This window comes from Nuphar pumila, chromosome 3 (genome assembly GCF_984573655.1).
Source record: "Nuphar pumila chromosome 3, dmNupPumi1.hap1.1, whole genome shotgun sequence".
In the NCBI taxonomy this organism is placed as follows: domain Eukaryota; kingdom Viridiplantae; phylum Streptophyta; class Magnoliopsida; order Nymphaeales; family Nymphaeaceae; genus Nuphar; species Nuphar pumila.
The window spans coordinates 113,318,734-113,332,655 of NC_143251.1; the positions used below are offsets into that span (position 1 = coordinate 113,318,734).

General features: G+C 37.9%; 1 protein-coding gene and 1 long non-coding RNA gene across 2 annotated transcripts; both read left to right on the forward strand.

Annotated features, from left to right (window-relative positions):
• Positions 1-1,283: 1,283 nt before the first annotated feature.
• Positions 1,284-1,709, forward strand: LOC149843342 (metal tolerance protein 1-like). The gene has a single exon (XM_090000893.1). It carries the CDS (start codon positions 1,284-1,286, stop codon positions 1,707-1,709), a length of 426 nt encoding a protein of 141 aa, XP_089857019.1.
• Positions 1,710-6,549: 4,840 nt separating this feature from the next.
• Positions 6,550-13,705, forward strand: LOC149843343 (uncharacterized). The gene is made up of 2 exons (XR_016431131.1): positions 6,550-6,762; positions 13,321-13,705. It is a non-coding gene; the product is annotated as an uncharacterized LOC149843343 (long non-coding RNA).
• Positions 13,706-13,922: the final 217 nt, after the last annotated feature.

Consider the following 13,922-nt stretch of genomic DNA (forward strand, 5'->3'; position numbering starts at 1 on the left):
GTTGCCTTTATCATCCAGGTCCATTGGAAGTATGTCAATTTGAACCTTGAACCTTAAACTTTGGACTTAGATATAAATTTGGATTTCAGTTTTGGTCTAGTTTGACTCATCTCAATTCGGCATTGTTTGATATGGTCTTTGACCAATCTTTTTGGATCTTGAAACGGATTTATTCGTAAGTCTTTAATGGACACCTATTATGAGCCTTGACTATATTGTTTTAAACCTTAAGTCGGTCTTCATACCCGTTTGAACCCTTTTTGACCTAACTAGAACATGCCCAACATCTTTTGCATGGGGTATTTATGGTCAAATGGTCCATTAGGCGCTCCTCCTTGCTGGCTATTGACCATGACCCAATATTTGGATGTTCTTGACCTCGGTAGGGTAGTTTTGGACAATACCTTCTTGTTTGTTAACCACAAGACTCCCTTGGCTAGCCGTTTGGCTAACCTAGGCCCTTTATTGCTAGTTTTTTAAGTTGGAGCCTATATATACCCTAACCCTTTCTCTCTCTCTCTCTCTTGAATTTCCTAGCTCACTGGAAATTTCTCTCTACTTAGTACTTTTTCTATTTCTCACTTTAGTGAGTTCAGACCTTGACTTAGTCGGGGCTTAACTAAGACTAGAGTGTAGCTTGTAGTTGATCTGTGTGCTGCTGCACTTGATCACCCATCATATCATGTTGAGGCCCACACTTGATAAGCTATATATCAAAAAGATGGTGGGTGATTAGGTGCAGCAACACACTAAAAGTGTGCAATCAAATTGTACATGTTCCTCTCATTTCATGGATGCTTTTAATGAGCTAATTTTGATGTGTCTCTCATATGCTAAATGTTTTTAGTATAATACAGAAGTTTTTTATGATGGGATCCATTCTAACTATCTAAATGCATCAGTTGGATGGCAAGGATTGATGGACATAGATCTTTTGACATTATAAATCATAATTCATATGCTATAGAACAAAACCCATTTTGTTTTTTATGGTCCAATCTCTCCTTCATGTTAAAACTTCTACAAGAATAAAAAAAGTGAGTTTTTCATGCCCCTCTCTCTCTCTATCTCATTGTGACGTTCTGATACTTTACCCAATAGAATGGAAGCACCAACATCCCTCCAAGCCCACATAGTTGTGATCTTCAGAGAGTTGCCCATCAGATCAGTCCAAGAACAAGAGGCAAGCAAGGTCTATGGTGTTGCACAATGTAGCTTTTCTGACTCCTGCAACCGCACCAAGCAAGCCGAAGAGAGGTCATTTGCCATAAAGAAGTGTGGCCATGACCCTCTGCCTCATCTTCATTGCTGGAGAAGTCACCGAAGGTGTGGACAACATCCTTGCCATCATCAGCAACATCTTGTGCCTCTTCATCGATGTCGTTGCCTTCGGCATCTCGCTCTTCTCCTTGGGGCCTTTCAGTTGGGAGGTCATGTTGCGTCGAAGCTATGACTTATTCAGGGTTGAGATACTGGGGACCCTGGTCTCCATACAACTGATCTGGCTTATTACTGGCATATTGGTTTACAAGGCCATTATCAGAATCATACATGGCAATGGAGAGGTTCATGGCTTATTGATGTTCCTTATTGCTGCCTCTAGTTTGGTTGTGAATCTTATCATGACTCGCTTGTTGGGCCATGATCATGGTCATGAGAAACATAGACATGGTCATGATAAGAGCATGATCATCATCACTCTCTGCTAAAATACAAATCACCCACACAAGAAAGCAAGGACACAAATATAATGTGGTTCGACCAATGTGGTCTACGTCCACGAATAAAAAAAAACATTATTCACTCTCAAGTCCTCTCTTCACGTTTCCTCTCTCTTAAAGACAGAGGGCTGAGAGGCACTTTATATATAATAGGGCTATGTGTTTTTCCCGGGGGAGATTGCCTTCCAGGTGGAGTCCTACAAATATACAGATTCTCATTGTTTGCTTTAGAGTCTAGTTTATTCTAACTGGGACTCTTCTGAAGAGGTTGACTTTCAAAATCTTGAACTGTCATAGTTTCTTGAATCTTTCTTTTATCTTGGACGTCTTTAATTAGTTTAGCATCTCCTTCTTGAACATTTCCTCCTTGGACCGACTGGCAAACATTTTTATTTAAAAGAGACCGCACAAGACGAAAATAAATGTGTTTGAGGCATGTATGCCACTTAGTTAGTAGTAGTCCTTTCTCCTAGATGTTGCTGTCCATCTTTTTGCATGTCCAATCGACATGTCCTTGATTACTGAAACCCTGCATTACCTTTAACAGTGCTTATGGATTCTAGATCTACCCATAATTTCATTTGTCTTACAACGACACACACAAATGGTGAAGGTTAAGGTGCAACCTTAAATTTGAAGTGATGGTATGCAAGGGGATTTGCAAATACATTACTCTAGACCTTGATGATACGAAGTTGAAATTGGATGTCTACATAATCCCCATGAAAGGAACTAATGTCGTATTTGGAGTTCAATGACTCCAAGACTTAGGGGTTATCACTTGGGAATTCAAAAAGATATCAATGAAGTTCTCAATCGGGAATGAAGAGGTAGAGATACAAGCATCTCCAAATCCAACTAAACAAGAATTTCATATGCTTGAGTTTCTTATTAAGAAATAATTGAAATTGATGCAAGCTTCACAAATAGCCTTCAAAACAATCAAGAAGTGGGAAGCTACCGCATAAAAGCAAGAGTCGAGGAAAAAAAAAAGGTCGGCTCTCATAGTTTCCAAGCATTTTCAGCATGGAAAAATGAAGTTGTACTCATTTATTTTGTGTGTTCTCTCACCTTGGAGGTGAGGCATGCGAGTACCTCACATACAAATGTGTAACAAAAAATGACCATATTGTACGACAAATTTGACACATTTTTTGAAATGATCCACAATTTATCAAATCTACCAAATAGATAATTCTACATGTTCTCAATTCTTTATGGACCTTTTTACCCTTTTCATGTGTGAACCTCACAAATTTTGCAATCCCATGCAAATTTCTTCAAAAATTTATATAACAACCTCTATTCTCAAATCTATATCTCAGTCATCCAATATTAAAAACTCACATTTTTATATCCATTGAAAAACTGAGACACAAATCTCAAACTTTTGTGTTTTAAGTCAGAACAAAAAAATCCTCTAGTGTTCTCATTTCTGAGATCCAAAACCGAAACAAAAAACTATTATGCAGACTGTTACAACTGAATAGTTTGTATTCAAGAAAGAATTTCTTTCCATTCTTTCATCAAATTAATGTGATCTTGGTGACGTTAGAAAGTTAACATCTTGATATTCCTCTGTTATATTTTTATTTTCTCAAATTCTTAGCACAAGTAGCTTGAAAATAGCATATAATCATCGGGATAGGCGCAGTTGCGCCTACTTATCTCCTATTTTAAGATTGTTCTTGGGATTGTATCTCAACGCCTGTTCATCATTTTTAGTGAATAAAATATTATTGAAAAGATATTTTCATCTATAATTTTTGTTTATTTTTTGTGTTTTTTGGATTTCTTCATTTTTTAGGTCAAAAATCAGTGATAAGATAAAGTACCATGGATGAAGTGTAGTCGATTTACGTTTTCGAAAATAGTTACCAGAAATGAAATGTTGCATTTAATGCGGCGATAATTTCGCATGCTGAAAAGAAATTTTGCATGTGAAACTTCTTGAATATCACAAACATTTTAGGAATAATGTAAACTTTTTAGGAATTTTGCAACCAACATCATGAAACTCTTGACGAACTTCACAAGTAGTGTCGCAATTTTTGTACTGTAGATGAAAAAATCATGAGGAATTTCACAACTCCCATGATAAATTCAGAATTTTGCACAAGGGTTCCAAATTTCTCTATGAATTTTGCATGGGGGTTGCGAAATTTCTTATTCACCTCCACCAATCGCAGGAGATTCATAGAAAAATCGTTGGAGGGGGCCGAAATTCGAGGTTTGCAAAAATAGGTCATTTGGATGCAAAAAAGGAGTTGAGAAACAAATCATCATTTTTTCACAAAATTAAGTCGCTCGTACATTGCATTCTTTTTCATTCTTTAACAAAATGAAGCCGCTCATACATTTTTCATTCGTTTCATTATTTCACAAAATAAAGTCAGCCATACATTGCATTTATTTTATTCTTTCACTAAATAAAGTCGTTCATACATTGCATTCATTTCGTTCTTTCACAAAATGAAGTCACTCATACAGTGCATTCATTCTATTCTTTCACAAAATGAAGTCACTCATATATTTTGTAATTCTTTCACAAAATGAAGTCGTTCATACATTTTACATTCATTCCATTTTTTTCACAAAACAAAGTTGCTCATACATTACATTCATTCTATTCTTTCACAAAATGAAGTCGCTCATACATTGTATGGAGGAAAAACATCATCATCGTCTAACACATCTTAAGAGCTTTCATAATCATTAGAGCGGAGCCCCCCCCCCCCCCCCCAATCGATCAATTCTACATCATCATCCTTCATGTTCTCTACGATGAGAATATATTTTCAGCTGATCAACTTTTACACTCATGAACAATTCACATACTTTTGGTTTTCTATCCCACCCATACCATAAGATCTCACTACTTATGCTTTTAACAACAAAACTTATCGCCGATGAAGTACCACCGATACTTTTATTGGAAAAACTCACCGTCGATGAAGTGTTGTTGGTCTTCATACAACTGATATTTTTTACCAAAAAAACTCATCGATGAAGTGTTGCATGGCCAGGTGTTAGGGTTAAGATCACTCTTCATTCTCCAAAACAAGAAAATCTCAGCAAAATAGACAAATTTTTAAAATTAAAAATAACTACTAAAATTTTATATAAAAGTAAAATAACCATTTATCTTTTTTTAACAGTAAATATGGGAACATTGCAATAAAATCATATTATTATTGAGATATTTTCACTATGAGTCAAATATGGACTAGGGTCAAAAGAAAACCTGATTCAACCCTAGTTGGCAGGTTCGAATTTTATTGGCCCCATGAACCTCTTGGAACTAAACATGAGGTATGTTCATCCTGGTTTGCACATGCCCAGTGTTTAGGAGTTGGCCAGCAATGAAGCTTAGTATTTTGTCCACTAATTAGGCTAGGATTAATTAGTCTAAGACGTACCCGAGCCTGCAAGTGTTATTATTTCAAATAAAACTTAATGCGGCCTTGGCCTGTTTGATTGCGTGGATAGGACTGTATAGAGCAGTTCTGTCTGGACACTGCTCACCAGATGTAGAGTTATCCTGGACCAAGTAGAGTTTTTGTTCCAAGTGTTTCGCTCTTTTTTTCAGTTATTTAGTTTTTTTTTTAATTTTTGTCACAGTTTTCTCGGACACTTACTCCAGGGAGAGGGGTTGAACATCTAGGGACGTCTAGAAGATGGCTTCTGGACATGTGAGAGGCCGTAAATATAGATCCACATTATTTTCAGATGTGGATCTATATTTAAGATCGGATCTAATTCAAATTTCGATTGAAATCTGATGCAATTTGCTTTTTTTTTTTTCTTTTAAAAGCTTGTTAATTTCTAATCTTTTTGTACTGGATCGGTATTGCCACATGCATTTTGGGATCTTGGATTCAACCCTTCCACATAGGGTGTGATTCGGTTTGGGATCTCTTGTTTGTATTTCGGATTTGGATCTGTCACGATCCGGCCTACATCCGATTAGTTTGCACCCTTATAATATTAGGGTTAGCAGGAACTTTTGACGAATCAGAAGACCTTATTGATTTTATTTTTAGATAATCCAAGAGAAAAACTCAATCTTTCAGCAAAGGATGCTCAAATGGGTTTCACTCATCCTCAAAGTTATCCCTATCTTCTTACCCCTCTTTGGGATTTCATTGATGTAAGTTGTTTTGATCAAAATTAGATGTCATACATGTGTTCTACATCATTCATTTAGTGAAGATCCCCATCTAAATCTCCAAAATCCGACGTGTGCAAGATTTTTTGGTGATTAAAAAACTATATTTTTTCGTCAAAAAAATATGATTCAATGGTCGGCGCCTATTAATTAGATCATACTTAATCTATTTATAGGGTCAGATTTGATAAAAACAGCTTGCATCATAGGATTTAATAAGATTTAAGAGGGTTGCGGAGATGGAGGATGACATAAAGAAATTTGGGGAACCAATGTTGTCAGTATCGGTATCGGCCTAGAATAGTTGGTCAGCTGTATAGGCCGATACCGATACTCAAGTGAATTGTTTTGTATCGGCCAAAAAATAATAAAAAATGTTGTGTCAATAACGTGACACATGTTAAAATCATTAAAATAATATTTAAAAATTTAATTTCTAATCTTTTATATTTATTTAAAAATAGCCGATTCAAGGGTGATGCGTATTGATTTTCTGCCGATACGATATGTATCCGCCGATACGCACTGATAGTGACAACATTGAGTGGAACTGAACTCAAGGACGCCTCCTTCTGAATTTGGTTTCTTTTAATATTTTATGTTTTCGTAATGGTAATGTCGTGGTTTATTGTACTGCTTAGTGCTTAGGAGTTTGGCTCTAACCAGAGAGAGAGAGAGAGAGAGAGAGAGAGAGAGAGAGATGGCGTTCATGAGGGGCGAGCCGTTGTTGGCGAAGTTGGCGAGCGTAGCGCGCTACGTCGTGTTTCCGGCGGCCATGACGGCCTCCCTTCTCTACGTTCCTCCCGTTAGCTCCAAGAAGAAGGACGATGACAAGTAGAGAGAAACTTCTCTCTCTCCCTCTCTGTCTCAGAGGTACCCTACCCTCCCATCTTTGTCCCTTTGTGACCCTTTTCTTTCTTACTCTTTTCCTTTCACAAATTAGCTTGTCCATTGTATCTTCAAATTGGGGTTATTATCTTTTCTCTTTGGTAATTGCATGTTCCTTCTTCTTTTCATTCACATTCTATCAGAATCGCTTTGTATCGATTATCATTTATCAATAAGCCTGAAAGGAAAAGATGTGAACCATTGGAAACGATGGATTTTGGGTGAAGTGTGGTTGTTTATTCGACGGAGGAAACATGAAGTTGGTTTCTGAGATTTTTGAAGCTTTGACTTCGTTGGCAATCAGATCTCTTGATGAAATTGAGGGTAGAACATTTGTGGGTTTTTTATCCATGGGATAGAGTGCTTCCGAGTGTTAATATATGTGATTGTGGTGATTTATTGTATGTATCCTCTCAAATGTTTTCCTTGCGAACAGCTTGATGCACTATCAACCTTCAACCCTTTGCCGAGATGTTTTTCTAAGCTAGAGATGAGTAATCCACATGCATTCTCCAGAAGTTTTTAGCAATTTTGTAAGATTACTATTACTGAGAATGCTGGCTAACTTGTTACAGCAATTTCTTACATAGTTTGCCTATTGCTTGCTATTGTAAACTTTTGTATTCTCTATTGATTGGTTCTATGATAAGCTGCTTGCTTGCATATTTCCTTGAGCACTGCTCTACTTGGTTCTTGGGTAAGACCTAGTTACTAGATCTCGTTTCTGTCAAAGACAGTCTAGTTTTTGCTGAGCTTTTGTTTGTAAAATGCATATGGAAGTTTTCATATGCTTTCTAGCAAGCGTGCCATCATTCTGTTTCCTCTCAAGTTCTTCTCTTTTTCGTTGTCTCTTTACTTAAGATTTCTAGGACGAAAGTGCTTATTGCCTTATTTTGGTGATACTGGGACCAACTTGATGACCTTTTGACTCGCAATTGCAAATTTTTTAGATTCCCCACCTTCTCGGTTGTGATGCTCTTGCAAGTTGTGATCTTGTCAGTTGGTGTCTGGTTTGGGAATGGAAATGAAGTTTTCAAGGCACCTAGAAATCTGCAGACAGCTTGGCCAAGCAGATTCTTTTCTAGGAAAGTTTGATCTGCCTTGTATCAAACTTTGATATGCCCTGCACCATTTAAGTGTTTGATTATCAGACTTGATAGCTTTCTTCATATTTTCCTTTTGATCATTACAAACAAAGTTTAGAGATATGGGCAGACTCTTCAAAAAAACCCAAATATTGCCAGTTTATTGTGTAAGATGGGCTCTGTCATAAAGGATTCAACATGAAGTATTTAGCATTGAAGCCTATATTAAAAGATTGATTTGCGTATTTTCCTTTTATGCTGTTTGTTTTCCATTTATAGAAATTGCCAAAAATTGTTTGAGATAATATAGAGGGATGGAATGACAATGGTGGAAGATTAGGAGCCAAATAAAAACCATGGAATGCACATGCAGTGCATATATGTGCAGGATTCCCTTTTACAACATGATTCGTTGTATAAATTGCTCTAGCCAACAACATTTTGAAAGATTATTAACAATCATCTGCATGAATAATCTCATTGATAACACGTATTTCCAATTCTTTCCCATAAGTTTGTTGCTTTTGAATAATGGTCATCGCAGTATTCTCCGGAGTGTGGGTGTTTTCAGTGGAGGTGGGGGTAGGATGTTGGACTTTAGTTTCTGTAGGCTCTTCCGTCCACCATTATCTAGGAGGAAGAGCCACCAGTGAGGCTCTTCCACCAAATTGTTTCCATCTAGGAGGAAGGTCTTCAAATTCACTCTTTGTTAGTGCATGACAACCTAACAACCCACAGCAATTATTCTGACGAGATTTCACTTGAGAAGGTGATGTCGTCGTCTCAAATTTACAGCAAATTTTAATCAAACCATTATAGTTGCCAAAACTCATTGTCTAGGGCCTCTAGTCAAACTGTTTATTAGGGGCGTTTGGAAGCAAGAAAAACTCTCATAGGAAAACAAACTTTTGCCTATGAGAAGTTTAGATATGATATATTTTTCTAAAAAAAAAAAAATCACTTGTTTGGGTAGCATGAGGAAAATAAAATGAAAAATCTTAAAAAAAATGAGAGAGAGGAGGAGGTGGTGGTGGTGGAGTTTCTCCGGAGTGGTTTTTCGGGAGGTGGGTGTTGGTGGTGGTAGAAAATCATCATGGGGTGGTGATGGTGGAGCTTCTTCGGCACCGTTTTCCGAGAGGTGGGTGATGGTGAGTGGTGATGGATGGGTGGGGATGGCGGTTTTTTCGGGAAGTGGGTGATGGTGAAAAATCATCGTGGGCTGGTGGAGCTTTTCCAGGAGGTGGGTGGTAGTGGTGGTGGTGATGGATGGTGAAAATCGTGGGGAGGGCGGTTTTCTGGGAGGTGGGTGGTGGTGGTGGTGAAGATGGATGGTAGTGGGTGGTGAGATGGAGAGAGGGCCAATAAAATTTTCCTGAAAACATTTCTCCACCGCCCCACCCATGGAGGAATGTTTTTTATTAAAAAAGTGAACTTTTTAAAAAAAAATCTCTCAGCAAAAAAGTCTCTCTCGTTTGGAAGGGTAAGAAAATCCGTACGGTTTTTTCCATTTTGTATCACTTTTCCTACATCTTTTCCACTTCCAAACATGCCTAGAAGAATCACTTGTGTGTACATGTCCATTAGCGTATTTGATGGCATTATTGATATGGCTCAAAGGGCTTCATTTGGAGGAGCATGATTCTTCACTGTCAAGTGCCAACAGTGTTTGAATAATATAGATGTGATGTGAGAAATATTACAGGGTCAGAAAGCATATAAGTTTCTTAGACTTTTGCTTTTTTGGGCTCTTGCATGTCAGCAAGTAACCGTTTTGTTTGAATTCCTTGTTGGCCATGCTGTAACTTGTGACTGAAAATACAACATCATGATATGTGCTTTGAGGTTTATGGTACTCAGACATTAAGTCAACAAGTATAACTTTTTTTAGCTTGGAGTGATACCTTTGATGGTAACATTGGAATTGATCAAACCAGCCTTCTGCAGGGTTTGAAACAGATTGTACTTTTCCTATACTCTGTTGTTGATTTTGGTTAGAGGGAGTTGAATATGATATAACATCTACATGAAAACATCTAGATGTGTGACAACTTTAACTGGTCCATTGTATGTTGGTATTGGTAAACGTGAAGTGGTTACATGTAACTGCAATGCAAAATCCCTTCATTTCGTGTTTATTAATATTATGTACGCAGGGTCTCATCATGTTCTAGGATAATAAATAAACGAAGAACACTTTGGGGCCTTTTTCAGGTTATGTTTGATTAAGATAGAAAATAGGTAATAGGAGGGCCATAACATTTTAGTAATTGAGAAAAAGAGCTAATATTTTGTACTAAAAGCCATGACTTGAAAATTTAGACTGAAACAAGTTAAAGATGGAAAAATTAGGTTTTCAGGAATTAGAGTTACCTGGAAGCGAGAAGATGAAAGGCTAATTTAAAAAACTTGGTTCATTTAGATGGAACACTCAATTTGAAGAGGCTTTCACTTTCGTGATTGTCTTAATCATCAGTTCATATAGTATGTAAGAAGTCATCTGTGGAATGTTAAAAAGAAATCATGGACAGCACACATGAGAGTGAAATTGAAATGGGTGAGAGCACCAGGGGTGGAGCCAGGAATTTAAACTAGGGTGGGCACATATACACAGTAAAAAGAAAAAATAGTTTTTATGACAATAAACTATACTAACAAGTGCAAAGAAAATTGAGGAACAACATAATGTCATATTCATAATTACTTAATTAGGATCTTTTTTTGAAACTAAACAATATATTTTCTGTAATAAAGGAAATTATTGACAAACTGAAGAGTACCATAATAACATGCATGTATACTCCAAAAATTAGCTTTGTTTGATATAAAGACCAAAGGAAGTACCTTCCATGGAATGTGACCAAGTTCAAGTTTCCATCTTAAAATGTATTCAGAAAAATGTGAAAAACGAACACAAAGATCTTACCAATAAATATAATTAGTTATTTTTGCAAAAAAATTACAAAGAACATCAGAAATGTAAGTAATGCAATCCACCAAGGCCACATCCAAGAACTCTAAATATGACCAACTCAAGAATTCATAAAATGTGATAACTTAAGATAATCAAATCGTCAGAAAGATCTAAATGGCTTCATGGTGGAGAATCAATCTGCATAATTGAAACCCATTAAGACAGACAAATCATTATAATGAAGTAATGAACCCATCCAACTTAGCATTTGGCTTAAAACAATAATCACTAATATCAACATTTTTTCCATTTAAATCAAATTTTCAGGAGTTTTTGTAAAATTGAAAAAGAACTGTAAATATATCATGATAAACTGAAAATGCGCCAAATTAAACTTCTTACATTATAATGCCCAGGCAATTCATTCAAATTTCATTTTTGTTATATTAATCAAATACGGAAGAAGAAGGAGAGATAGAGGGAGAGACACGGAGAAGGAGAAGAAAAGAAGAAAAAAAACAAAAACAGAGATGGAGAAGAAGGAAAAAAAAAGAAAGAAGAAAAAGAAGAGATGGAGGGAGAGAGGCAGAGAAGAAGAAGAAGAAAAAAAATAGATAAGTAGAAGAGGGAGGGGGACGGAATCTTACCTGAGGAGTGAGGAGCTGGGGAGGTGCAGGGGCGGAGCCAGAGTTGCGCCTGCACAAAACGGAGAGAGAGAGAGAGAGAGAGAGAGAGAGAGAGAGAGAGAGAGAGAGAGAGAGAGAGAGAGAGAGAGTAGGGTTGGGGATGAAGAAAGAAGGTTCCAGAGAGACTGAGAGCACCTTTTTGGGGTCTCGGGAGTCGAGGGAGGGGTGGGGCATCGGGGCCATGGGAATAGGAAATGGGGGAAGCCGAGAAGGGGGCACGGGGCACCGGTGCCCACCCTGACCTGAGGCACTATCGGATCGGGGTGGACACTGTCCACGTAGTCGCCGGAAAGGAGCACGGGGCACTGCTGCCCACCCTGAACTGAGGCACTGCCAGGTTAGGGTGGGCACTGTCCAAGCAATCTTCAGGTGAGGGTGGGCACTGCCCACCCCGACCCATTACCCTTTAAGGGTCTTTTTTGGGCAAGGATGGGAACGTGCCCACCCTACCCGTAACGTGGCTCTGCCTCTGGTGAGCATGTTATTTTTTTCACATTCAAAATATTTAATAAATAGAATGGAGTGACCTTTTATGTTGTGATTAGAGAGTTGTTAAAAGAAAAAAAAAACATTAAAAAGAGTAACTCAAGAGGTCAAATTTTATATTGACATGTAAGAATCATCTTATATGTGTCATGTCATTTAATGTTTCTTTCAGATGAATAGCTCTCTTGAATGTGTGAAGTTTCATTTGAGGAAAGAATTCTAATAGGTGGCTGTTGTATTCATGCATCTTTTGACTGTTTCATCCATAATCATGAGCGAACGTGGTGACTTTTCCATGTGATTTCAAGGAGAATTTAAAGTCTCGTTGGGATTCATCTTTTGAGCTATGTCACACGGACTCGGCTAGGGGTCGATGCACCCGCGGGTGCGGACATGAGTGCGGCTTCGGACAAGGGGCGGACACGGTCAACCAAGTGTCGGACTCGGTCAATGCACCGGGGCCGAGTCCATCCACATTTTGGACTCAGTTAACTTTGACCGAGTCTATTTTTGTCTATTTTAGGGCAAAAAACTAAAAAAAATCATTTTTTATATTTTTTTAATATATATATATATATATATATATATATATATATATATATATATATATATATACAGCCAGACTGTCACATGGCTAGTGTTATCTTATTACTTTGATCGTTCCCAGTGTTATCTTATATATATATATATAGCCGAGTCCCCGTGTCCAAAATTTTTGAAATTGTGCCGCACCCGTGTCGCACCCGCACCCATGTGCTTTTGAGTGATTATGATAATATATGAGAGAGAGAGAGAGAGAGCCCAAGTAATGTGTTAGAGCTTCATGCAAAGAAGGCAAAGGCCAAAACTAACCATGATGTCTGAAAATCAATCATGTGCAACTGAGAACTCGAAGAAACTGTTTTAGGGAGATGGAAGAGTCAGAATACATGATTCTGAAGAACCACGAGTCTTTATCAAGTTTGTACTTCACTACGAAAACTATAGCGCTGCCTTCTCACCTATGTCACAGGGACTCTCCAACTAGGTGCCGCACCCGCGTTGCACCCGCACCCGCACCCGATGCGGTCAACCTGACCCTGGGTGCAGTCAATGCACCCAGGGTCATTTATGTCCAACTTTTGGACTTTATAGATATATAATTTTTTATATTTTTGCCGCACCCCCGCACCCAAGTTTTTTGAAAGTGCCGCACCCGCACCCATGTGACATAGCTTCTAACTAGTGAAAAGTATATTAACTACCGACTCCATGTTTGTTTCATGATGAATCACTTTAGTCTCCAGATGTGGGAAGTTGCTAATTTTGCTGCAAATTATCTTTTTTTCTTTAATTGCTTTGCAAAAGTTTCATTTCCACATTTGATGACATGCAGGTTTCGCCCCCTGGGAAATGGTTAGTTATTCAAATCCATCTCGAGTGCAAGGTTCGTCATTGCCAGACTTTATTGCAGTACCCCAGTTGTTGGGACCCCCTTTCTCAGGATTTGGTTTCTACTTCTGATAATAAAATTGACTGCCACATTTTGTACCTTGCTTACAAATCTTTTACATGAATGATTTCTTAGCTTTGCTTCCAAATCTTTTGCATGGATGAATTCTTAGCTGTGTGCGTGTGTGCTGCATGCTTGTCTGCTGTCATAATTGAATTTGAATCACGACACTTCTGCATTGGAATAACTGTTGACAAAACTTGGTTGGATTCCTGATGCTGATGTAGGTGTTAGAGGTAAAATCTGGTTAGACATCACGCTCTTTCCCTAGATCTGTTGTCATTCCTCAGACTCATGCTTTTTACCATCTTGTTCCTGTATTATGATTTTGAATCCTATCATGGCGTGGTGATCTCTTTTTGGAGCAATAATATTTTATTCTGTTGCTTTTGTGTGCTGCTGCACCTGATCTGCCCCCTTTATATGGCATATTTACAAGGCATGCCCAGTTTGAGTTTAGGGCATTCCCAGCTTTCATATTGCAA

Excerpts from the sequence above, each read along its gene's own strand:
- LOC149843342 (XM_090000893.1), top strand. The coding sequence starts at position 1,284 with ATGACCCTCTGCCTCATCTTCATTGCTGGAGAAGTCACCGAAGGTGTG.